This window comes from Zootoca vivipara, chromosome Z2 (assembly GCF_965207765.1).
Source record: "Zootoca vivipara chromosome Z2, rZooViv2.hap1.1, whole genome shotgun sequence".
Taxonomy (NCBI): domain Eukaryota; kingdom Metazoa; phylum Chordata; class Lepidosauria; order Squamata; family Lacertidae; genus Zootoca; species Zootoca vivipara.
In genome coordinates, this window is record NC_142585.1 from 40,610,521 (window position 1) to 40,638,018 (window position 27,498).

Consider the following 27,498-nt stretch of genomic DNA (forward strand, 5'->3'; position numbering starts at 1 on the left):
AGGGCACTCTTGGCATTTGATGGCATACACAATGTGGATTTGCCAAGCGTGCCTTCCTCTTAGCACATTTCTCCCTTGCGTCCTGAGATTGAGTTTCTTCAAAGCCCATGACACCTTTGGTAAAGGCTGTTCTCCAACTGGAGCGCTTGCAGGCCAGTGTTTCTCAGTTGTCAGTGTTTATACTACATTTTTAAAGATTTGCCTTGAGACAGTCTTTAAGCCTCTTTTGTTGACCACCAGCATTATGCTTTCCATTTTTAAGTTCGGAATAGAGTAGTTCTTTGGAAGACGATCATCAGGCATCCGCACAACATGACCAGTCCAACAAAGTTGATGTTGAAGAATCATTGCTTCAACACTGGTGATCTTTGCTTCTTCCAGTACAGTACACTGATATTAGTTCGCCTGTCTTCCCAAGTGATGTGTAACGTTTTTCAGAGACATTAGCACCTGTGCAGCTGGGTCCTCTATGGTTTATATCGGCCTCCTCTTGCTTGTACTAGAGTTTCCCTCCCTCTTTTACAAATGCAACTCAAAGCAATAAACAAAACACATAACAATACAAAAACAAAACAGAGAAAAATATAAAACTCCATATCACATCCACTGAAGGAGCTTGCAGATCATTCAAAGCTAACAGACTGGTGGGAAAGAAATGCTTTTGATTGGAGCCTAAAGGTAAGTAATGATGGTGCCAGGTGAGCCTCCCTGGTGAGAGCGCTTCACAAGAAGGGAGCCACTGCAGAAAAGGCCCATCCTTGTGTTGCCACTCTCTGGACCTCCTGTGGAACAGGCACATGGAGGAGAGCCTTAAATGACTTACAGCAGAGCTTTTCACGCTTGTGACACTATTTTTAGACATGCATCATTTCGGGACGGGACACAGTAATTCAGTTTTACTAGCAAACTAACCCCTTTCCAGCCCCGGCAGCATTCGCGTGACACACCCACACACTGCAGCCGACACACCAACATATCACAACATACAGTATGGAAAGCTCTGACTTGGCAGGCCCTTGCTGCTGTTCTTGTTCTTGTTATTATTATTATTACTTGTGGTAATGAATGCCTCTTCTGAGATGGTGACACATACTTGCAACATCATGCAGCTCTTAGGGCAGTGGTGCTTCCCTAGAGGGTGCATTGCCTGAGGGCCACATTAGCCTCCGGGCAACTTTCTAGGGGCCACATGCTACTGGTTGGAAGGGCCAGAGGCAACAGTGGGTGGAGCAATGGATGTAGTTGTTTATTTTTGCACAGTAGACTACTGTCTACTCCTGCCACACACACACACTCCCCATCCATTCAGACAAGCAGAGGTCAGGAACACATTCCAGCTAGACTGGATCCAAAGCTAATCTGTTGAGGATTGTGTAGAAACTAGCCTGCTGCACAAAGGTAAATTTTTGCATGTTGCTCTGCCCACTTTCGTTTCTGGACCTGCCCACAAATGGCATGTGCTCCCTGAAAGTTCTGAGAAAAGTTCCTCAACCCTGCTCTGGTTTATGCTGAACATGTAGTGTTGGCCACTGAGAGGTACGAGTGACAGTTGTTGTGATAACCCCCCGTCTAAATTCCCTGATTAGAATAAGAGGATTGGTGATCGTGCCAAGAATGCAATGTTTTTATGGAATGTGGAAGGGATCTTTTTCCTCACAGGTGCAAAAACCAGCCTGGCGCGAGCTGACGCCTCAGCGATTTGAACTTTCCAACAGCTGCTCTTATGTCTCTCTGGACAGCTCGCCTCGCCTCCCCTATTGCCTCAGCCTGTGCTGTGCACTGCCAAGTGGAGGCTGTGATTGCAATGGCAACTGATGTGCTAACCAGTTTGGAATACCTACAACATGAGAGACTGGTGTCCACGGATGGCAACGTGCCTTATCAGTTGCTACAGTGATTTCAGTTCTTCCGATGAGATGGAGATTCTTTCTCGGCCGCCGTGCTTCTAAGTATCACATCTAATTGTTATAATTTAATTACTACAAATGCCAACTGTTGCACAGTGATGCAGAGGTGGGAAGCCTCCGACCCATGGGGCAATCTTGACCCACCAGAGGTTTCAATTTAGCCCACAGGGCCATTTTTTCCTTAAACCTCACCCAGCTGCTAATAAGGTGACATTAGCCCAATAGGCAAATGATGGCACCTGATGGTGTGGGTTTCAATACTGCTTGGTTCTTCTACATCACATGCACTACATGTGCAGGACTGAACTGAACTGGTGTGGGGAGTTCTGTGCTGCTCAGTTGGAGGGCATCCTATATAATAAAGTGCAAGTGTCTCTACGTCCAGTCCCTGTGTCCGTGGGATTGCGCTACTGCGCATGTGCCCCACGGACAGCCATTGGGACTTGGAGTACAGAGACTTCAGACGGGATAAACCAGGACCGTGAGAGAGATTACATGCTTGCATATACACAATCATACCCCCCCCCCAAAGTGTGCGGCTTCCCCTTGCCTCTGCTGCGCTACGGAAGGATCTCTCTCTTTCCTCCTGGTTTCTTCTCCGTTAGAGGGGAAGGAGAGGAGGCAGGCGTGTGCTGGCGAAAGGGAAAGGGAGGGTAGGTGGGTGTGGATAGAGAGAGAGAGAGAGCCGCGAGTGAGGGGCGAAAGCAGGAGAGCGGGCGGGCGCACCCGCGGGGGAAGAGGGAATTAGTCCCTGGAAGTGTGTGTGGATTTTTTTGAGGGGGGGGGGTTGGAAGGGCTGCTGCAACTGGGGCCAGCGAGGGGAGGGAGAGAGAGAGAGAGAGAGAGAGAGAGAGAGAAAGAGAGAGAGAGAGAAAGAAAGAGAAGAGGAGTAGAAAAAAGAGGGTGGTAAAAGGGGTGAGTGAGAGAAGAAGCTGAGGAGGCAGCTGGCTGGGGCGGGGAAGGGACTGAGTGAGGGGCTGAGGTGGTGGCGTTGGGTGAGGGGGGGGGGCGGAACCACGCAAATTAATTCTAGCACCCGTTAATTTAACGGGCTTCATGATAAGTAAGGGAATAATCTGCAGAGAATTCCCTCCTACATCTGAACCCTGTAGAATGGGGGGAGTTCAATCTCTCTTGCTGGCTACCTCACTGCTTTTGCCAGTGTGCAGATCTACCTGCCTGCCAATCTTCCAACTACCTGTCTCAGTTGGCCTGTGGGGTGGGGAGGAGGTAATGACCTTGCATGCTGGGCCAAAAAGGTTCCTGACGCCCGCAAAAAAGCAAAGTGAACCTGGTTTAGGCTGAGGAAATGAAAAAGGGAGAAGATGGTGTCAAAAAAGTATTGGAAAAATAATTTGGTCTCTCTGATATGGAAATGTGCTGAACCAGGGACTAGAAAAATAAGCAATTGAGAGAAACTAATTTGACAGATTTGTCTATTTCTCCTTTGACCTGATAGAGCTCCACATTGAGGGCCATACTCTGTAAACCTGAAAGTTGATAGAAACATGCCATCTTGGGCTCCTTGAAAGAAAAGTGGATATAATTGTAATAGCTTAATTTTTGAAGCTATGTTTCTTATCATATATAGTTTCAACATGACTAATTGTAAACTGCCATGTGGGCCTTTGGGCCTGAAGGTGGGAGATAAATGGTTACAAATAATGTCCATATTTTATGAGTGAAAGTATTCTAGAGTGTTTAAGACTGCAATCCTAACCCCACTTACCTGGGAGTAAGTCCCATTCAGTGGAGGCTACTTCATTTGGGCAAATGAGGTACAGTGGTACCTCGGGTTAAGAACTTAATTTGTTCTGGAGGTCCGTTCTTAACGTGAAACTGTTCTTAACCTGAGGTACCACTTTAGCTAATGGGACGTCCTGCTGCCGCCACCACACGATTTCTGTTCTCATCCTGAAGCAAAGTTCTTAACCTGAGGTACTATTTCTGAGTTAGCGGAGTCTGTAACCTGAAGCATCTGTAACCCGAGGTACCACTGTACTGCCAAACTAGATCCAGTCTAACCTCAGCCCCTCCCCTCTCCCGCTTCCCTTCTTACCTAAATCCATTCCTGGGGTGGCAGTACTGACTGTCAGCTTCACCCTCCTCCTTATTCTCAGTGTTGCCCAAGTAGAATTCAACAGAGAGGAGAATTACTTGGTTCTGCATGTCATTGGCTCTGGCGTCACCTGCTCTTGAGCTGCTTGCCTTCCACCCTACCAGTCCCAATGGGCACCAGCCATCACTGTCCCCACTGGATTCAACAGGACTCAACTGTGTGGTGCAGTGGTTAAAGCGGCTGACCTTGGGGCAGCCATTGCCTCTTAGCCTAAGCTACTTCACAGGAAAATAAAAAATTCCTTCAGTAGCACCTTAAAGACCAACTAAGTTTTTATTTTGATATGAGCTTTTGTGTGCATGCACACTTCGTCAGATACACTGAAACAGAATCAACCAGACCCTTATGTATATTCAGAGGGTGGGGTGGGGGGGAATGGGTGATGGGCTGATAGGAGTGGTGAACCTGTTGATGGCTGTTAACGACTGCTGATGACTGCAATTGGTCCTGCGGGGGGTGGGGAGCAAGGCACAAAAGAAAGCTAAATCATGCATAATGAGGCACAAAAGAAAGCTAGATCATGCATAATGAGATAAGAATCCGATATCTCTGTTCATCCCAGGTGGCTCCGTGGTTTTAAGCTTGGTAATGAGTCCCAATTCAGCAATTTCTCTTTCTTGTCTGTTTCTGAAATTCTTCTGTAATAAAACAGCTGCTTTGAGATCTTGTATAGAATGTCCTGGGAGATTGAAGTGTTCTCCTACTGGTTTCTCTGTCTTCTGGTTCCTGATGTCAGATTTATGTCCATTTATCCTTTGGCGTAGGGTTTGGCCTGTTTGTCCAATATAGAGAGCTGAAGGGCACTGTTGGCATTTGATGGCATACACAATGTTAGACGATGAGCAATTAAATAGTCCTGAGATGGTATGTTGGATGTTGTTGGGGCCAGTAATGGTGTTGTCTGGGTGTATGTGGCAGCAAAGTTGGCATCTGGGTTTATTGCAGGCTCTGGTACCAGTGTCCATGTTAAGTCTGGTGGTTGTATTATTGTGGGTGAGGAGTTGTTTAAGATTGGGTGGCTGTCTGTAGGCAATGAAAGGTCTTCCTCCCAGAGCTTGAGAAAGGGAGCTGTCATTGTCCAGGAGAGGCTGTAGATCTCTGATGATGCGTTGTACTGTTTTAACTTGGGAGCTGTATGTGATGACTAGTGGTGTTCTGTTATTTTCTTTTTTGGGTCTGTCTTGCAGCAGGTTCTCTCTAGGTATCAGTCTGGCTCTGTTGATCTGTTGTTTAACTTCATCAGGTGGATATTTTAGTTAAAAAAGGTTTTCTGTAGATCTCTTAGGTGAGATTCTCTGTCTGTAGAGTTGGAACAGATGCGGTTGTAACGTAGGGCCTGGCTGTATACGATGGATTGTTTGGTATGTTTGGGATGGTAGCTAGAAGCATGTAGATATGTTTGTCGGTCAGTTGGCTTTCTGTATAAGGTGGTGTCTATACGTCCATCCTGTATTTTTATAGTAGTGTCCAAAAATGTATTTCTTGCATAGGTTGGTTCATTGTTAGGTTGATGGTGGGGTGAAAGTCATTGAATGTCTGGTGGAAGGTTTCCAGGGTCTGTTGTCCATGTGTCCAGATAATAAAAATATCGTTGTTCTTAACAACATCCAACATACCATCTCAGGACTATTTAATTGCTCATCGTCTAACATTGTGTATGCCATCAAATGCCAACAGTGCCCTTCAGCTCTCTATATTGGACAAACAGGCCAATCCCTACGCCAAAGGATAAATGTACATAAATCTGACATCAGGAACCAGAAGACAGAGAAACCAGTAGGAGAACACTTCAATCTCCCAGGACATTCTATACAAGATCTCAAAGCAGCTGTTTTATTACAGAAGAATTTCAGAAACAGACAAGAAAGAGAAATTGCTGAATTGGGACTCATTACCAAGCTTAAAACCACGGAGCCACCTGGGATGAACAGAGATATCGGATTCTTATCTCATTATGCATGATCTAGCTTTCTTTTGTGCCTCATTATGCATGATTTAGCTTTCTTTTGTGCCTTGCTCCCCACCCCCCGCAGGACCAATTGCAGTCATCAGCAGTCGTTAACAGCCATCAACAGGTTCACCTCTCCTATCAGCCCATCACCCATTCCCACCCCCCCACCCTCTGAATATACATAAGGGTCTGGTTGATTCTGTTTCAGTGTATCTGATGAAGTGTGCATGCACACAAAAGCTCATACCAAAATAAAAACTTAGTTGGTCTTTAAGGTGCTACTGAAGGAATTTTTTATTTTGCTTCGACTCAGACCAACACGGCTACCTACCTGTAACTACTTCACAGGGTTGTTGAGGGGGTTAAATGAGGAAGGAGAGAACAATGCGGAGGAAAAGGTGTGATTTAATTAAATAAATACTCAGGGTAACATGGTTAGGATTGCGCTTTAAGGAAATTAAATGAAACAGCAGCAACTGAGGTCTGCTTTGCATTGACCAGCGCCATAGCAGTATGAGAAGGAGATGATGAGGTGTTGCGCCAGCTCAGGGAGGTCAATTGCATGCCCTTCTTGCAGACATTGAAACTGAAACTAAACTCCACGAGAGAGTTGGGTTGCCATGGCAATGGGATTACTGCCTAATCGGGTCACCTTCTTATAGAGGGATTCTCTCCTAATTCAGTTACTGGACTTCAAAGGGTTGCTTCGTCTCTGCCCTTGGGTGTATTACAACAAGGTATTTTAAGTGGTTATTTCAAGCTGCTGGTGTGCTCTGCCTCTGATTCTTACTTTGTGGAAATGGCCCTCGTATTGAGGCCAAGATGTGTAAGTTTGTGAGCTGTTTCTTCCTACTTTGCCACCGCCCCCCAATCCCCAATGAGAAAAAAGAACAAGTGAGAAGGTAGTGTTGGGAGAGGCATAATATATATACAGTGGTACCTCGGGTTACAAACTCTTCAGGTTACAAACTCCGCTAACCCAGAAATAGTACCTCAGGTTAAGAACTTTGCTTCAGGATGAGAACAGAAATCATGCTCCGGAAGCGCAGCAGCAGCAGGAGGCTCCATTAGCTAAAGTGGTGCTTCAGGTTAAGAACAGTTTCAGGTTAAGAACGGACCTCCGGACCGGAACGAATTAAGTTCTTAACCAGAGTTGCCACTGTACAGTAAGTTACAAACTTTCTTCGTTCCGGAGGTCCGTTCTTAACTAGAAGCGCACTTTTGCTAATGGGGCCTCTTGCTGCTGCTGCTGCTGCCGCTGCCGCTGCACTGCCGGCACACAATTTCCGTTCTCATCCTGGGGCAAAGTTCTCAACTCAAGGTAACTCTTCCAGGTTAGCAGAGTTTGTAACCTGAAGCGTTTGTAACTTGAGGTACTACTGTATTTGTATAAAGTTGTTTTAAACTCTTTTTAATACTGTGTTTTAATGTTATAGTGGGGTGAATTGCAGGTAATTAATTATTAATAGTAGTGGTGGTAATGGTGATGATAATAGCAAAATAATAATAATGATGATGATGGTGATGTAGCATTTTGGTGTGGGGTTAATCTAGGTGCAATCAGATCTGGTGTCATCACCTGACGGCTCCAGCAGGATCCACCAGTGCTTGTACCACACTGGAGGCTCTCCTACCTAGATGCACATTTTAAGTCACCACAATACTCTGCCATGACATGGCCTAGGGCCCTCCAGAGAAATTTTAAAATGGCAGCTCTTAAACTACCCTTCAAGTACTGTGGCTGCTTCCATTGCCATGCAGCAAGCCTGAGGCATACGGGACAGCACACTGCTCAAACCTGGGGTCAGCCCTGGGTGAAATAGTCTACAACCTTTTCAGGACAAGGATCCTGGGCAAACACATTTTTCGGGACCTACTTCTTAACATCTTCCTATATACATGCAAATGTAAGCCTGTCGTCACGTGCTGCAGTTTGTGTGGCCACCAACAGGGGACACTGCAGAATACAGCACAATGACAAACTTATTGGTGAGGTCTAAGTGGGGTGGGGGTGGGGGTGAGCAATGTGTCTATATGTTAAGTTGTGTATTTAGCTTATATTCATAGTAGAACTACAGGTGTGGCTCACTTTTGCTCAGGCTGTGGCTTAGTATGCTTTGAACTGAAACAGTTTTTAGAAATGTTTTTAGCAGTAACTGTTTTGAGATGCTTTTAACTATAATTGTTTTTTAAATTATTTAATCAATTTTTTAAAAATGCTTTGCTTTGTTTTTATATTATATCTCTCTGCCTCTCTGGGTTCCTTGGGGAAGAAGGGCAGGATATTTACCATATTTTTCCATGTATAAGACTAGGTTTCCCCCCTTTAAAATAATGTCAAAAATTAGGGGGCGTCTTATACGTGGATACATCTTCCCCCTCCCCATTTTCTTAAACCTGAGCCCCCCAAAATACATGGGGGCGTCTACATCTTATACATGGGGGCGTCTTATAGACCGAAAAATGTGGCGTTTTCAATAAATAAATAAATAAATAAATAATAAAACTAAGGAGAAGGAGAAAACTGACAGGTAGTGCCTCCTCCACTCCAGGCTGGATGTAAGAAAGACGGCAGGTAGGTGGTGGTGGCAGAGGGCAGATTGAGGCTGGTGGGGCAGTGCCCCATTTCCCCTAATGGACCAGCCTCCACTGACTGGTTGGTGCCTGGGTGGAAAACTGGTTCGGGAACCCAGTGTGTGTGTTTGCCAACTGGAGTTCTATATGGGATTTGGAGGTAATCAAGAAATAAACAGATGATCTTGGCCGTCACTTCCAGACTGGCCACCAAGTCCTGAGCTGGAATTGATAGCTCTGGCTGGATATCAGGTGTCTTGTTATGCTGAGCGAGGCTCATGGCTGGGGATGGGGACAATGGCTTGAGTGGAATTTCACAGAGACACATGGCTCGTAGCCTCTAGCTTGGAGCTATGCCAGGCATTCCTATTTTTGGCTTCTGAGTTTGCATATAAGCCTGCCGCTTTGCCTCTAAATTAGACAAACGGCTCCCTCTCTTTGTTGGACAAGTAGCATCATCAGAGTGTGAGGATGGGCATTTATGAAGAAAGAGGGTAGGTTATTACCTATTATTATTATTATTATTATTATTATTATTATTATTATTAGCCTCCTGGGCTTGCTGATTGTAAGGTCAGCAGTTCAAATCTGCTCAAAGGTGGTGAGCTCCCGTTGCTCTGTCCCAGCTCTGTCAACCTAGCAGTTCAAAAGCATACCAACGTGAGTAGATAAACAGGTACTGCTGTAGTGGGAAAGTAAATGGTGTTTTCATTCACTCTAGCACTCGTCACAGTTCTCCATGTGCTAGAAGTGGTTTGGTCAGGGCCGTCTTAAGTATATTTGGCGCCCTGGCGCTGTGGTGCGTCGGATCCCTCTGGCGCCCCCGCCCTGCCCCGTTTCCCAGCGCGGCGGACGAGCAGAGCTGCACGGGCAGAGCAGCGCGGCCGGGCCATCGGGCGCAGCGCACAGCATGGCTGCCGGGGGTGCAGCTCCGTGGCGGGTGGGTGGGCGCAGCTCCGCAGCAGGTGGGTGGGTGCCCTGGTGCCCTGCGCCACCCAGCCTGGCCGTAGGGCTGGCCTTGGGTTTGGTCATGCTGGCCACATGACCCGGAAAGCTGTTTGCGGACAAAAGCTGGCTCCCTCGGCCTGAAAGCAGAGATGAGTGCCACGCCCCACAGTCGAATTCGACTGGACTCAACCGCCCAGGGGTCCTTTACCTTTTATTAATTTATTATTATTATTATTATTAATAATAATAATAATATTAATTGGGCGTGTTTCCCTTCCTGTTGGAGAGGAGACTCTAGCATGGAATGTGTGTTAGAAATTCAAAGAACTGGTTATGTGATTCCCTCAGAGCTGTGGGCCATTTTTATTCTTGATTCTCATTTATACCCCACCTTTCTTCCAAGGAGCTCAAGATGGTGTACACAGTTCTTCACCTCCTCATTTTATCCTCACAACAACCCTGTGAGGTAGTTTAGAGACTGAGAGGTGGTGACTTGGCCAAAGGTCACCTGGTGAGTGGGGATTTGAACCCTGGTCTCCCAGATCTTAGACCAGCTCTCTAACTGCTACACTGCCCTGGCTCTCCTAGTGGAGATGGAAGTAGCATGAATATCAGAGTGCATAGGGACCGAGGGAAGAAGCTGAGACAGATGTGTGCATGACTGGGTGCAGAAGCACTGGGGGCTGTGTTGGATCTGAAAGATGAGTAGAGAAGCAGCATTGTGGGAGTCTGAGCTGGACACGGATACCCAGTGTCCTGGATCTGGATCTAAGGGAACATCAAGACTGTCAATATATTTTGTGCGAGGATTCAAGTGCATACCAGGAAATTGAGGTTTGCACAACTGAAGTGCATTAAAGCACTTTGTAACAATAGCACAACAAGTCCACTTAAAATACAACAATCGACTTTTTGTGGTTTGTATAGAGAAATGCACCAAAAAGTGCAGAATGAATGTGTGACTAATGGGAAGATACATAAACAACCTGGAAGCAAATCAGAATGAATGCTCATCAACCTATGACTTCCTTACAAACAAATCAGAACAAATGCTCAATAAAGCCCAGATGCAATCTAACCTTTGCTTTTTTATTTTTGCATGCAAATCATGGTGAATGTTCAGTAAATATGCCATCCAGGGGAGTCCTTAGTTTTCAATTGTTCATTCATTAAATTTGTATCCTGCCTCCCTAAACCTGTGAGGGGTAAGCTGAGAGAGCAATGCACATGCTCTAAGGCAGGCGTGGCAAATCTTTGGCTCTCTTGATATTGCCACACTACAACTCCCATTAGCCCTAGCAATCATGGCCAATGGGCAGGGATTACGGGAATTGCCATTCAGTAACATCTGGAAGGCCCAAGTTCTCCACACCTGCCCCCAACTTTATGGCTACTGCTTTGCACCCTGAATAAAAAATGGTAGAAGCGCATTAGTGTGGCCATGCTCTCATCTCTGCAACATAGGTCAGGTCATGCTATATGTCAATCTCCCCAGTATTGTCTCCTCTGATTGGCAGTAGCTCTTGGGGAGTGTGGGACACCTTTTACAAGCCTGAGGGCCTAATTTCCTTGTGGGCAACCTTCCTAGAGCCTTAAACTGGTGGTGAGCAGGGCCAGATGCAGAAGTGGGTGGAGACAGCACAACCTAATCCCCCTCTGCTAAATCAGTCAGGACGAATGCTCCACAGGAGTGCTAACTTGAATAAAATATGGGGGAGGGGGGAAGGCAGGTAATGATCACAAGATGTGGTGCATGCACACCATTTGAATGTCCATTACCTTTGGTGGTGGAGTGGCCACCTCAAATAATTTATTGCCGTGGGGGGGGGGGAAAGGACCCTGGCCCCTAGGAGTTGGCTCCTATGATGCTCAATAAGCATATTGTCCAGATGTGCCCTGAATCAAGGACATAGTCTAGCTAGATGTTTCTAAAATAATCCTGCTTCCTATTTGGAGTCAGGATAGATCAAGCCATTAACCTTTTTAAAAAGCCTTCTTGGAATGACTCGATCTCTCACGTGGCATTCCCTTTGCGAGGGCTGATGCTCTTGAAGTCAACATCTCAAAACTTCTCTGGGAGAGAATGGCAGCTTGCACGTTTGCTTTTGGAAGCTGAGATGTTCCTGAGGGTAGAATAATAACAGGGAGGTCTTGGCTTGCTGCAGGGAACGGGTTGAACCGAAGAGGAAGCCCTTTAGCTGGAGAACCAAATGCACAGTGCCCAACCGAGGACGTCCCTTGGAACTTGTTTATGCTAGTAAGTATAACACGGCGTCCTTTCTAGCATCCCATTGGAAACATCCATCATTTTCTCTCTGGGATTGGATCCCCTGGGGGCAGGGGCAGAAATGGAACTCAGGTAAGTCATTTGGCCCCTTTCAGGCACTGAGGCAGAACACTAGTGTCATTCCCAAACATGGCAGCTAGGAGCTGACTTATGCAGTGTCAGACCATTGGCCCATCTTCGTCAATGTGCCAACACTTGTATCAGCTGTCCAGGATTTCAGACAGGGTTTTTCTCTCAGCCCTGGAGATGCTGAGGATTGAACCTGGAGCTGTCTGCTTGCCCTTCTGTGTTCCATGCTCTTTAGTAGAGGTAAGGAATGTCTATTTTGGGGAGCAAATCCTGTTCACTCTCTGCCACATCCCTTCCCACCTCCCTCTCTCCCTCCCATCTGCCCGCCACCCTCTTCCCCTCCATTACTTATTCATCATTAGTGTCATCAAATTAGAATGAAGAAGACCAGTCTCACCAATCTGGTGCCACAGGCTGACCACTTTTTATAAGTATATTTTATTAAGAAATTTATGTGGGGCAGGGGTGGGTCATGTTGTTTTGTAAGGAGAACACTTCTTGTCTTACAGAAGATATATGTGGCTTTATAAAAATAGTACAGTAGACAGGCAGCAAGCTTTGAAACCCACTTGTAAATTGCCTATACTTGTACTTACTGGAAGAGATGTTTTCATAGCATTGAAGTTTTCTTGAGATCTTGTGATCCATGCCTGCTAACTCTGTAAAGTGAAGAAGAGGTTGTGTTCCTCTGGAAACAGGTGGCGATGGGTGGAAAATAACAGAGAAGGCTTGACTCATCCATGCCCATCTGCAGATGCCAGTTAAAAGTCAGCGCTTGCAGTTGCAAAATGCCAGGATCTGGTCCTGCCTTAAATCCATGTATTGGACTCGAATGTAGGAAACTTTCATTATACTTATTTTGTTTCATTTATTTGTTTATTGCATTTATATCCCACCTCTCCCACACAAGGAGCTGAAAGTGGCATACATGGTCATTTAATCCCCACAACTTCCTTGTGATGGATTCACCTTTAATTGTGAACTGAAACAGATTTCTCTCCCTAGTGAGGACCCAGCTCTGGGAGCTGTTGGTGAAGGGTGGGTAATAAACTTAATAATGATAATGGTAATGAATATAAAATATAAAAGCAATACTTATAGCCTTCTGGGCCTGTAATATACATAACACCACTCCCTTTGCAGCTGATAAGATTCACATAGAATCATAGAGTTGGAAGAGACCCCAAGGGCCATCCAGTCCAACCCCCTGCCAAGCAGGAAACACCATCAAAGCATTCTTGACATATGACTGCCAAGCCTCTGCTTAAAGACCTCCAAAGAAGGAGACTCCACCACACTCCTTGGCAGCAAATTCCACTGCCGAACAGCTCTTACTGTCATCATTTTGTCAGAAAGTCTATTTAGGGGAGCTCTCAAAGGATTGTTTTTAATGCTGATTCCTTTCCTGTCAATCAAACTCTAGAGTGACTCACAATTTTGTGTATAGAGGAGGTGGTAGAGGATCATGACCCTCCGCATTAAAATTGTGAAGAGCTGATTAATAGATCCCTCCCCAACCCAGTTAAAAATTCATCCCCAACACCAGTTCTGTTAATGACTTCAGCACAGAGACCCCTTGGTTACCGGGGAAAGATTATGCTTTGGAGGCTGACAGGCTGTCAGTCAACGAGGGAAAAAATTCACACCGGTCTCTGGAAATAGAGTCATTTAATGAGGAAATCTATTGCTGCTTTACAGTTGGCAGAGCACTTTCAGCCGTGCATCTGTTTCCTCCAAAAGCTCTTTAGCGGTGGGAAGGCAAACGTTTTTAAAAAATTGCTAGACAGAAATAGGAGGGGTAATAAACCCAGCACAAATTTATCTCTAGTTCTGGAGTCAGGCTTCCAGTATACCCGAAAGACCATCTCCCCTACACAGAACTGTAACATCACTTATATATCATCAGGGGAAATTCCCCTCCTGGCACCACACCTTACAGAATGGCTTTAAATTGCTGCTTTAAAAGGACAAATTCATGGAGGGTAAGCCTATTGATTGCTCGTTCCCCAGAAGAGCCAACTGGAGCCGACCCAGCTTTGCTCGTCACCCCCTCTGATGGAAATGGCACTGATGAGTCAGATGTCATCCCTTCCTTCTGACCTTGGACTACCGACACTTAAGATTTCAATTCTTTGGTCTAATCTCCTTCTACCCTTCTCTCATCTTATAGTTGGGGGGCTGAGCCCTAAGGGCAATGTCAGTGGTGTGGAGTGTTACAACCCCCTGGAACATGAGTGGAAGGTTCTGGGCTCTGTCTCAAGGCATCGGACTGGAGTTGGAGTAGCTCCCCTCAATGGCTCCATCTACGCAGTGGGAGGCCATGATGGCATGGTGTGCCTCAGCAGTGTTGAGAGGTAATTCTGCCACGTGATTGGGTTGTTTTAGGCTTTGGTGGGGCTGGTTATGGTGGGGCAAACTGGAAATGCGATGGGAAGGAGCTAACTGAAGAGGAAACTTCTGTTGACCAGGATTTGCAGTTTCTGTGGTGGATCTGCATATGGTTACCCCTTCCATTTGTGTAGAAGTAAGAAGGGCAAGATGGCTTTGGGGCCTGCTTGGCATTTTCCTTTTATGCCCATTCCCCCAAAACCCTATATTGTCCTATGCAGCATAGAGCCCTGCTGGATCAGGCCAAAGCCCCACTCTGTTCATCATGCTGTGACTGACTACTACTGTGTTTCTCCGAAAATAAGACACCATCTTATATTTATTTTTCCTCAAAAAACACACACAATGGCTTATTTTCAGGGGATGTCTCCCCCCCTGCCGCAGCTGGCACTGCTGCTGCGCCTATCACTATGTCTTATTTTCGGGGTATGGCTTATATTCCTTGAATGCTTAAAAATCCTGCTACGGCTTATTTTATGGCTACGTCTTATTTTCGGAGAAACAGGGTAGATGCATGAATTGGGAAGCAGGGACACCTTGCTGCCTAGGGCAAAACAGAAAATGCCCCCACCTTCTCCTCTTTTGAACGTGGTGATGATGGTATAAAAAGGGGGCCAGAGAGAAGCAGGTGATGAGTGGAAGTGGGCAACCATACAGGAGGCAGTTGTGGCAAGTGGCATGCTTCTCAGAGGCCAGGTCTGCAACCTGAGGTGATTGCCTTGCCTTGCCTCATGAGCAGACCATACCCTGATGGGAAGTCTGCAAAGTAGGATCTGAGGGCAACAGTGCTCTCCTTCCTTGCAATTTCTACCCTCCATGTTCAGACATGTGTAGAAGCAACTTCCGGTGCTGGCGCTGCCCGATTTCCAGTGCCCAGACATAGGCAGAGCGGCACCGGAAGAAATCCGGGGGAATTACGGGATATTTCGCCATTCGGGATGACAGTGGGAAATGGCTTTAAAAACAGGGGTTTCCCGGAAAAAACGGGAGACTTGGCAGCTATGCTTGCATCCTAGAACAATAGGCAGGTAGGATCCTAGAGGGCAGCACCCTGATTGGTCTGCAGGAGCCGCCCAATCAGGCTCCAGGAGGAAGTGAATCAGCAACCGGATTGGCCTGCAGGAGCAGTCCAATCAGGCTCCAGGAGGAAGTGAATCAGCAACCAGATTGGCCTGCAGGAGCCAATCATGTGGGACCCATTGTGTAAATAATGTACTGTGTATATAGCCAGAAGTTTTTGGGGAAAGGACTCACTCACTGTTTACCATGAGTTGAAATAAAGAACATGAAATCAACACTCAACTCCGAGTATATTTTAGAAACAAAACCAGAGTTGGCTGGCTCTGTCTCTCATTGGCTGTGGTTGTCATTATCTCCACCTGTGGGCATCCCTGCCTTCTGCCCTCCTGCTCCCAGTGGGCCTTCACGGTCTGCCTTAGCAGCTTCTAACTCTGTTCCAAACCATATATGCCTAGCAAATACTTTCAAAGAATCAAATCTTTGTTTAGAAAATGCCACTGAGGGTCTTAAACCCCTAGAAAATAAAGGAAGGAGGATTCGGAGTCTCAGATTTAGAACTATATCATCATGCCTATTTACTGTCAAGTACACAGTTCTGGAGATCTGCAACCGATACTAACTGTCCAAATTGGGCACCCTTGGAATAGTCTTATGTAGCACCTCTGCAAAGATGGGTAGCACTCAGGTCTAAATACATCAATACTGAGATGCCGTTGAAAGAATTTCATCAATTTGAATGATACAGCACCACATATGTCTACACGGGTACTGTTTCCTGTTTATTCTTCTTTTGTGTCTTATCTCTGTGCACTTGTAATTTTGCACTTTTTATTTTTCAATAAAGAATGTAAAATAAAGAACAACAACACCGCAACTCTGTTTCATCTTCCTTCTTGTGCTGCTGAAGGTATGATCCTGAAATCAACGAGTGGAGGTGGGATGTGGCGCCGCTTCGTGAACCCAAGCAGGATGCGGCCGTGGCTGAGCTAGGAGGCTACCTGTACTGTGTCGGTGGCTATGATGGGCTCCTATGCCTCAACACCACTGAGAGGTAAGCTTCATCCAATGGTTGCCCTTTGGGTGTGATGATGGCAAGATGATGATTGTTCTTGTACATTTGTTCATTTATTTGGTTTTCGTTAAACAATAAACCAGTGTTCACCCTGCCTTTCGAATAGAGATTTTCTAGTGGGACTTATGGTATACAGTGGTACCTCGGTTTATGAACACAATTGGTTCTGGAAGTCTGTTCATAAACTGAAGCGTTCATAAACTGAAGTGAACTTTCCCATTGAAAGTAATGGAAAGTGGATTAATCTGTTCCAGACGGTCCGCAGGGTACTTAAACGGAAGCATTCATGAGCTGAAGCAAACTTTCCCATTGAAAGTAATGGAAAGTGGATTAATCCATTCCAGACGGGTCCGTGGAGTACTCAACCTGAAGCGTACTTAACCTGAAGCTTGGGTGCCATTGGTTCCAGAAGTCTGTTCATAAACTGAAGTTTTCATAAACTGAAGCAAACTTTCCCATTGAAAGTAATGGAAAGTGAATTAATCCGTTCCAGATGGGTCCGCGGCATTCGTAAACCGAAAATTCGTAAACCGAGGTCTTCATAAACTGAGGTTCCACTGTACTGAATCAGTCCTAAAAAGAAACGATCAACTACTGTATATGGAACACTATGAACATTTGATACAAGATGTCAGGGGACCTCCCTACAGGGAGCCTCCCCCCATTACCTTGACCAGCACTTCACCCAGCGAGAGCAGCAGCAGTGGGTCGGGGGAGGAAATGAGGAAGGGAGCGGAGTGGAGGAGGCACAGCTCAGCGATGTATCAGAGCCCCTGCACCACTCCAGCCAACAAGTAGGAGAGGGAGCACAGCCTCTTCTGGCGCCCGAATTGAGGTGCGCACCCAAATGCAAGGTTAGAGGTCGGCGTTTCGGGATGCCCAAGCTATTATGCTGGCCCCGGAGCAGAAGGGCGCCATTGCTGGATTCTGCAAGTGACTAGGAGGTCATGTTTTCTGCTATCTCTGCACTGTAAATAGTATGCACAATAAAACCATTAAAGACAGAACGGACTGGAGCTTCTTTACTCAGGAGTAGCCGCAACAATCCCCTGACAGAAATAATTATTTAATGGTCCCTTTTCTTTATTGATTAATTTGACATAACCAGTTTGGTGATCTATATGGCTGCATGTATGTTTAGTAAGTATGTATTTAACACCATTAAAAAAAACAACCTTCATATTATAAAGGAGCTAGAAACTTTAAAAAGCTCCTCTGTTGTCTAGCAATGCACCATTATTGTTATTTTGATATGATGTGGTGCAGTGCCGTCTTAAGCGCTCCCGGCGCCGTGGTGTGCTGGATCCTCCGGCGCCCGCCGGATCCCTTCGGCGCCCTCCCGGCCCGTTCCGGCACCCTCCCACCCGGTTCCCCAGCGCGGTGGGCGGGTGGGCGCCGCGCGCAGCGCGGGTGCAACAGGCGCTGCTGCACGGCAGGCGGGCGGGCAGGCGCAGCTGCACGGCGGACCGGTCGGCCAGCGGGTGGGTGCAGCTCGCGGCGCCCTCCTCGCGGGCCGGCGCCATGGTGCCCTGCGCCACCCAGCCTGCACGTAGGGCTGGGCCTGATGTGGTGGTTGTTAATTATTTCTAACTTCACCATAAAGCCCCAGATCAGGTTAAAAGGTAAAGGGACCCCTGACCATTAGGTCCAGTCGTGACCGACTCTGGGGTTGTGGCACTCATCTCACATTATTGGCTGAGGGAGCCGGCGTATAGCTTCCAGGTCATGTGGCCAGCATGACAAAGCTGCTTCTGGCGAACCAGAGCAGCACACGGAAATGCCGTTTACCTTCCTGCTGTAGCGGTACCTATTTATCTACTTGCACTTTGACGTGCTTTCAAACTGCTAGGTTGGCAGGAGCAGGGACCGAGCAACAGGAGCTCACCCCGTCGTGGGGATTTGAACCACTGACCTTCTGATCGGCAAGCCCTAGGCTCTGTGGTTTAACCCACATCGCCACCCGCGTCCCTTCCAGATCAGGTTACAAAAGTATAAAAATTCTGTGTAATCAGAAGAATAGGGTGGGTACACACACACACACACACACACACTCAGTGTCAAAGAAGCCTTTGTCATCTTCAACATATGACAAAAGCTATACAACAAAGATGCCAGATGCAGCTTTGTGTGGAAGGAATCCCACAGATTTGGGGCTTCTACAGGACATTTCCAAACTCAAATTTTGCTTCTGTGGACCCTTGTTAACGCTCAGTAGCCTCTGACATATTATATGCAACTCATATAACTGTGCTTCCCAATTAACAACATGAATGTTGGACCATCTCCAGTATTTGGCATAACCAAGTCTAGTAGCAACAGTCATCTATAATATTAACTCTCTTAAATACAGTATACAGGTACTTTCTTTGCATAAGTCAATACCAATAAATTATATTCTGTTTGCATCCATCTTATTCTTTCCATTACATCCTTTGTGCCCTTTGACACCCTCTATCCAGTGAATTAAACACTGGTTCAATTGTCTCTAAGCATTCTCACAATTGTATATTTGTCTCTAGATATGATCCACTACTCAACAGGTGGTGCAAGATGGCACCTATGAATCGTTGCCGAAGGGGCCTAGGCTTGGCAGTACTGGATGGCTACTTGTATGCTGTTGGAGGATCTGATGGCTACTCTACATTACATTCAGGTAATAAGAAGCTCTTGTTGTAGACATGATCTGAGTCTGAAGAGGAGATGCACCCCACCCCCAAATCGCCCTCCAACTGTTAGGAAATATTGCAGCTTGGATGAATTACATTGCAATGATCACTTACAGTTTCTGGAGCTCAAAGGCTTTATTCATGCAAAAACAAGTTCATCTGGGCAAGAACTATTTACAGAATGAGTAGAGGTAAAAGAGAGAAATAGACATATTGTCTCAACATGTTGGGAGAGAGGAAAAAACAACTGGCTCAGCTTTTAGGGGCAGAATTAACTTAGACAGAGATACTGCAACCAAGTGCTGGCTAGATTGATAGACAAACAGTGTCCTCATGTGGTTTAAATTAACACATGCATTAACATGAAGCTCAGTGAGAAGGAATTGTATTTGTTTTTCTCCACATGTACACATTTTTGTGTGTGCAATTTTGCCTAATATACACATTCTTGCAAAGTGGTTTCTCCAAACATGTTATGTTCATAAAAAATATGCATCCTTTTAAAGCATACTTTGTACCACCATAAGCATTTTGGTACACACTGCTTGGCTCAAGAATTCCCATTCCTGAATGCACCCTGTGTCTCAATTTTATTGCCTACCCCAGTGGAGCGCTACAATCCCCTGGAAGACAGGTGGACTCCCTGCCCTCCCCTGCAGACCTGTCGAGAGAACCTGGGTTGCGTTACCTTTCAAGGCAAGATCTATGTGGTTGGTGGGAGAGATGACCTCACCGAGCTGTGCAGTGTTGAGAGATTTGATCCTCTTGCCAATGAGTGGTCTGCTGTCATGCCCATGAAGTCAAGAAGGAGCAAGGTATCAGTGCCGTGGGAACTCATCACAGTAACGTCTAAACTTCTTTCAATGCCTTCTGAACTTGTAGGAGAAACTCTCCAGCAGACCATAGCGATCTACTGGGTGCATAAGGGATGGAGCAGTTTACTCCCAAATGAGTGTGTTTAGGATAGTGGCCTAAACCTTCAGTCGATTTAGGCTGCCACTCCAGTGTTCACCTACCTGCAAGCAAGTCTCACTGAACTCAATAGATATGTATAGGATTTGTATTTATATTGTAGATAGGTATAGGATCAGACTGTTGCTTGAAACAATACTTGCAGCTCTGCTTTATTTATTTTTTATCTGGCCTATTGGTTTCATGACTAGATCAAAACATGACAGAATGTTGTTGTTGTTTAGTCGTGTCCGACTCTTCGTGACTCCATGGACCAGAGCACGCCAGGCACTCCTGTCTTGCACTGCCTCCCGCAGTTTGGTCAGACTCATGTTCGTAGCTTCGAGAACAATGTCCAACCATCTCGTCCTCTGTCGCCCCCTTCTCCTAGTGCCCTCCATCTTTCCCAACATCAGGGTCTTTTCCAAGGATTCTTCTCTTCTCATGAGGTGGCCAAAGTATTGGAGCCTCAGCTTCACAATCTGTCCTTCCAGTGAGCACTCAGGGCTGATTTCCTGAAGAATGGATAGGTTTGATCTTCTTGCAGTCCATGGGACTCTCAGACAGAATGTTAGGAAGATGGAAACATTCCTCAGAGCCAGATCCTTGGTCCATTTGGCTCAATATTGTCTACAATGACTGGCAGTGGCCCTTCAGGATTTCAGACAGAGGTCCTTCTCAGCCCTACATGGAGATGCTGGTGATTGAACCAAGGATCCTCTGTTGCTCTACCACTGAGCTATGGCCCTTCCCCTTAAAATGACAGGAATCTGCCTTATACCAAGTGAGGCCACTGGTCCATCTAAATAGGCATTGTCTACCCCAGGCAGTTTCGTCTGGCGCCTTCGTTATGCACCTTTAGGCACAAGGCAAAAAGGTTCTTTTTTAACCATGCCTTTGGCTGATTGATACCCTTTTAAAATGTGTTGGGAGGGGGTTATTGGGTTGCTTTTATTTTGATTACGTGTTTTGTGTTTTTATACAGTATTGTGATTTTATCTTGTGAGCCACCTGTGGGAATAATAATAACAATAATAATAATAATACACTGACTGTCTACACAACAGCTCACTAGAGTTCTAGGCAGGAGTCTTTCTTCAACCCTGTCTGGAGATGCCACATGTTGAACCTAGAGGAGGGTGAAAGGTTGTTTTCTGCTGCTCCAGAGAAGCGGACATGGAGCAATGGATTCAAACTACAAGAAAGAAGATTCCACCTAAACATTAGGAAGAACTTCCTGACAGTAAGAGCTGTTCGGCAGTGGAATTTGCTGCCAAGGAGTGTGGTGGAGTCTCCTTCTTTGGAGGTCTTTAAGCAGAGGCTTGACAGGCATATGTCAAGAATGCTTTGATGGTGTTTCCTGCTTGGCAGGGGGTTGGACTGGATGGCCCTTGTGGTCTCTTCCAACTCTATGATTCTATGCACACAAAGCAGTTGTTCCACCTCTGAGCTGCAGGCCTACCACAGTCATTGCATGGAAATTTATGTGTGTGGTGGCAAAACTGAGAATTCTCTATTTACTTTTAACAACAAAGGTGAGCCTGGTTGCTGCCAATGGTTACCTCTTAGCCATCGGGGGTTATGACGGCACTGTCCACGTAACCACTGTGGAAGCGTTTGACGTGGAGCTAAATGGATGGAGGTAAGCTACCACCCCCTTTCAGTGAGGCTGCTCTTATTGGAGTTTCCTGGCTCAGCAACACAACTCCTGAGACCTTTCATGGTGCCACCTTGAGGATGGGGGAGAGGGAGGAGCCTCCCAAGTTCTTAGTCAGGGCGGTCCAACCTCTCAGTCCAAGTGGGTTGCAAGTGTACTTCGACACAGAGCCTGGGGGCCACACACAGAATTACATTTCTGTATTGTAAATATGCAGTGTAGTTAATATTATTTAATATACACAATATATTTAATTGAACACACACACATGTACACACTTAATAGAGTTTATATATTTATTTATGCACAAACAGATGTAAGCACTTTCGTTAACAACACAGATATCGAGTCCCTGTCAGGATAAAAAGGCACGGTATAGTATTAGTATTAGTAATTTATTTTCTAAGGCTTCTAGTCAAAAGGATTTGAGCCTCTTGTGGAGCCAGTACAGTGGTACCTCGGTTTATGAACACAATTGGTTCCGGAAGTCTGTTCATAAACTGAAGCGTTCATATACTGAAGCGAACTTTCCCATTGAAAGTAATGGAAAGTGGATTAATCCGTTCCAGATGGGTCTGCGGTGTTCATAAACTGAAAATTTGTAAACCGAGGTGTTCATAAACCGAGGTTCCACTGTAAATAAATGCAGCCCATGAAGGAGGAGGAGGTGGTGGCAGCGGTGTATGGGGGGGGGTACTCTCCCATCCTCCTCCTCATCTCACACTGGAAGACTGTATCTGTTCCAGATTCCACAGTCTGGAGGGAGGGGTACCTTTGGCTGCTGCTGCGGGCCTGTTGTTTGCCTTTTATGCACAATTCCCTTTAGTTGCTGCTAGTTTATTACAAGTACTTGGCTTTAGCTGTAATTTCTCTCAGTCTTGTGAGGCATCCTCAAATTTCCCAAAGGGCAGGAACGTGCAATACAAACAGAACGAATAACGAAACAGGGTCGTCTTATGACACACATATTAAGGCAGAAGCTTCCATCAACTCCTCAGTATTATTAATATAGTAACTTGCACCGTTGATTGTCTGCTTGCATGGAGAGGGGGGTAACAAGTTTTTGGAAGTAAGGAAGCCACTCTTCCCCCATTCCCATGACTTCCTCGATCAATGCTGTGCCTTCAGAAGCAGGATTGGAGAAACTTGCAGAGCCCACCTTGCATCAGGAAGGCCCCCAGAGCCGCAGCCTGCCATTGGGAGGTGGGAGCCACCTGGTGGGAAAGGCTGAACAGGGGCATATTCCCCCACCCAGTGGCAGAGAGCAGGCAGGGGCGTGGCTGGTGTGTGTCCTGGGGGGGCGTGACACGCCACCCGCTAGGGTGTGGCATGCATCCCGGGGGTGTGGTGCGCCACCTGTGGGGGCGTGGTGCCCAGCACGGTGTGTGTGTGTGTGTGTGTGTGTGTGTGTGTGTGTGTGAGGCAGCCGCAATGGCACCCCACTGGGATTGTGCCGCCAGTGGCGGTGCGCTCCCCTCACACCCCTGTTCCACTACCAGTGCCACCACCCCTATGGCACATGACCTTGGAGGGCCTGGCTCACCTCAAGTTTTTTTGCCTGGCTGAAACGTATCCTTGAACCCTTGCTCACCTAGAATGAGGATAGCAAGGAACCTGTGAGTAAGTGTAGAAACTGGCTTGCTACACAAAGGTGGCACTTACATTAGTTGCTCCGCCACTTTTGCCTGTGGCCTTAGCTATGTGGTCCCTGGCATGTCACGAAGACTGGAATATGGCCCTCAGGTAGAAAAATGTTCCCCACCCCTTGCCTTTGCATCAACAGTCTTTGCTCCATTAACAGTCTCTCTCCTCTCTTGCAGACGTTTTGGAAACACACAAACCTGTCATCCAGGTGGAGGTGTCACTGTGATCAAAATGGCTCCTGATTATCTGGAACTTTCTGAGTCGCTTTGGAGCAGATAAAAACACACACAACAGCAGCAAGTTCTGGACTTCCTTGTTTGGTGTTCAATATACAATTGACACATGATGCATTACTAAACTACATGCTTGACCTCTTCCTGCTCTTTCCCCCTCTTTTGATTGCGTCACCTGTGTCGAATTTTAGATTGTAAGCTTCTTGGGGCAGGGACCCCTTGCAAAATGCCCATGCCCATTGGTGCCACTATATCAATAATAAGCAGGTGACAATGACACGATGCTGATGCTTTAAGAGTTAGTTCTGTGTATCCCAGAATATATTTAGTTTGTCCTTTGCCTGAAAGTAACTGAAGCTTTGCAGGGGGTGGACTAGATGTCTTGGTAGTACCTTCAAACTCTACAATCTTATGCTTCAACTGTTTAATTTGGAGAGGTTTTTACATAGTTTACTGGAGGAGGAAGACTCATCTTTTTCCGTCTGGCAATTCTTTATTTAATGCCTCCCCTCTGCCCTAAACCACAAAATGAAGAAACACATTCACTTCCAGGCCCACTGAATATGCCTCCTGAGTTTATCTTCAGAAAGGCATGGGAGACAGACTTAATATAAGGCACTAGTCACTAACATGGTGCTCATGGGCACCTACAGAAGTCTTCTAAGGTGTCCACAGGATCCCCTCTTCTGCCCATCTTCCAGCTGCAATTAGTTCCCTAACAGGGATATAGGAAGCTACCTTATATTGAGTCCAGCTATCCCAGTACTGTCTACACTGGCTGTCAGCAGCTATCCAGAATTTTTAAGGAAGAAGGACTAATTTATTGGCCAAGTACCAAACATACTTGGAATTTTGCTTCGACTACATTGCAGTGTAAACGTACCTTATACAAACACTGTTCCACTCACAATACAATAGCACAGCAAACGAACCCCACCCATAACTGGCCTCCCCTTCTGCTACACAACTATGAATTTAACAATTTGATGGCACAAGGGAAAAACCTTTTTTCCTGTGCCTAGTCGTTTTTGTGTATAGAGCCCTGTAGCGACGTCCAGATGGAAGTAAGTCAAACACATGATGACCCGGATGCAAAGGATCTGCGTCAATTCCCTCTGCTCTCTTCCTAGTTCGGACAGCATAACGTGTCTCTATTGAAGGCAAACTAACACCAATTACCCTTTCTGCAATTCTTACTGCTCGTTTCAGCCAAGAGTGTACCTAGATATGCTGGGAACTGAACCTGGCATCTTTTCTGCTGTGTCACTGTGCTCCTGTCCTTCTCTAACACATGATGTAAGATTCCAGCCCTCATGGTTCTGAACAAAGGGTTGAATTAAGTAGGAAAATGGGAAAGCTGTCTTACAGTGAGTCAGATGACATGCTTCAGTATTGACTACACTGACTTGCATCAACTCTGCAGGGGTTTTAAGGCAGGGCATATTCCTTGCCCTACCTGGAGATGTTGGGGATTGACCACAAGACCTTCTGCATGCAAAGCAGGTGCCCTCCTGCTGAGCTAGAGCCCTCCCCCTTAGCCCATAGAATAAGTGGCCCATGGGCTTGTGTGGTGCCCAGAGATTCCAAAAAGTCAGCAAATTTTAATGTAAATACAAGCTAGATTAGGGGAGGCAGGTATTTCTTATAACTTTGCTGTGCCACAAGAGAGAAATTGCCCAGAAGCAAATTTATGAGTGCTGTTGGAAGCTAGGCGCTAATGAACAGGCGTTATTGCTAGTCCCCAAATGGCGAGGCTCTGCTGTTTGGCTAAACATAATAAACACATTTTCATTAAAGGGCGGAATTAGAAGCTGGTCTCATGCTCACCACTCACCACTCACTAGAGGGCACGGCTGCATTAGTAGATTCACCCAAGTTCGCCGTTGTGGTTACACTCTGAATTCCTATTGCCTTTTAAGCGGAAAGGTGGGTTCTATTCTCTTTTGCTTTGTTTTTAGGGAGGGGGTTTTGATCGAAGGGATATTTCAAAATGTGGGTGTGGAGTTGCTAGTCTTTATCCCAATCATCAAAACCACCCCCTGTCTATTATTCTGTTTAATGCAAAGCAGAGCAGATTGCAATCTCTGCTGCTGTGACCTTAGGCCCCAAGGCTTAGGGAGACCAGTATACGTTCTCTTCAAGAACGTTAAAACTGTTGTTTTTATTTTCTTTTAAGTGTGGTGCATGTAAAGCGAATCTTCCCATCCTGCTATGCTGTTTCCCCTTGAGTGTCTTTCGATGTCCTGAAAGTTTAAACATTGCTAGTATCTATATTTATAGCCAGTGGGGGCTGGTGGCCATTGGGCAGATGGAAAAGAAGGCAGGAATCCCCACAGCAGGCGGCAGCAGAGCCAATGATGGGCAGAGCCAACGAATTCTTCTTTTGTCCCCATCCTCCTCCTCCTCTCTACTGTGTTCTACAAGGGGCAACTCTGAAACTAAGGAGGAGGAAGCAGGCAGGCAGGGCCACCCCCTGGACAGGATGTAAGTAAGAAGGGAGACAGGTGGGGAGTTCCTGAGGACTGGCTGAGGTTGGCAGGGCAGTGCCCCTATTTGCTCCCATACATCAGCCTCCACTGCATGTATCTAAATCAAGGGTCCCAATGAAGTTCACTCATATCCCCTTTGAGGCAACCACCAGTGTGGTGTAGTGGTTGCAGTGTAGACCCCCCAAAGTGTCCCTATTTTCTAGGGACGGTCCCAGGTTTACAGAAGGCGTCTCAGTTTCTGATTTGATCCCAGAACGTGCTGCATTTCCTTAGGAAGTTCCTATTTTCATCAGAGAAATGTTGGAGGGTTGGACTTGGACCTGGGAGACCTAGGTTCAAATCCCTACTGAGCCCACTGGGTGACCTTGGGCCAGTCGCTCACTCTCAGCCCAACCCCACAGGGTTGATGTGAGGATAAAATGGGGGGGGCAGGAGGAGAACAATGTATGCCACCTTGAGCTCTTTGGAGGAAATGTGGAATGTAAATGCAATAATAATTAAACAAATGAATAATTACAATAATATGTTGTTTGTTTGTTTTTAAGATTCCCTTGCTGGTTTTTGCCTTTTTAAAGAATTTTTTTTAAGCTGTTGTGCTTATGTCAATTTTTAGATTTTCTTTTTTGTTGCTGTTTATAATGGTTTGGGCTGTTTAAATTCTAGTTTGCTTTTGTACTTTGAATGGATTTTGAAAATGCTCCCCCTCAAAGCAAGGCTGTATAGGCTGTGTATAAATGTAGCAGAAAAATAAGTAAACCCAAGTTCAAAAATAAACTATAAACTATGTTTAAAACATAACAGAAGGAGGATTCCTGGTTAATATAATGTTCTGATTCATGGGATATTTCTAACCCACCCTTCATTCTAAGTTTTAACAAAGCTGCTTAAATAAGCAGCTTAAATAAGTCTAGAAAGAAAGGAAATCCTGATTGCATTTCACTGAGAAAACTGGACAAAGTCTGTGTAATTTGAGGAGAAAAGAGCAGAGAGGTTCCTTCCTTCTTTCTTTCTTCAGACCTTATACCTATCAGGGAGTCAATTCAACCAGAGGGAACACTTCAGAACTACACAGCTAATCAGGGCATGCCTGACCTCAGTAAACCTCATGCCACTCTGCCTGGTTGCCAAGCAACACCTCTACTCACATCTTGACTTACTGCTAGTAAAATTAACCCTTAATCTACAAACTGAATGATTCCTGCTGCTGCACTTCCAACAATATGGCCTCAGGGTGGGTACATTACAATAAAATGATTTTTTAAAAATCACTATGATAAAAAACCAATTGACAACAAATTACAAGAGCTTTTGGTAATTTAAAAAGTTAGCGTATACCCTTAAGACAGTGTTTCTCAACCTTTTTTGGGCCACGGCACACTTGTTCTATGAAAAAAAATCCCGCGGCACACCAACTCTGTGCCGCCCTATATTTAGTTTAGTTTGGAGGGGAGACGTAATCATTACACACACGGGTGCAAAAAGTGCATGGTGTAAAAGTTGGAGTTTAATGGCAAAAGACTGTT

The 27,498-nt window shown here is 46.0% G+C and overlaps 1 protein-coding gene across 1 annotated transcript; it reads left to right on the top strand.

Annotated features, from left to right (window-relative positions):
* Window positions 1–8,978: 8,978 nt before the first annotated feature.
* Window positions 8,979–26,764, top strand: LOC118084106 (uncharacterized). Its single transcript, XM_088664955.1, has 8 exons — window positions 8,979–9,045; window positions 11,665–11,756; window positions 14,026–14,209; window positions 16,171–16,314; window positions 18,855–18,988; window positions 19,608–19,816; window positions 21,488–21,594; window positions 23,430–26,764. Exons 1-8 carry the CDS (start codon window positions 9,023–9,025, stop codon window positions 23,530–23,532), a joined length of 996 nt encoding a protein of 331 aa, XP_088521081.1. The 5' UTR covers window positions 8,979–9,022; the 3' UTR covers window positions 23,533–26,764.
* Window positions 26,765–27,498: the final 734 nt, after the last annotated feature.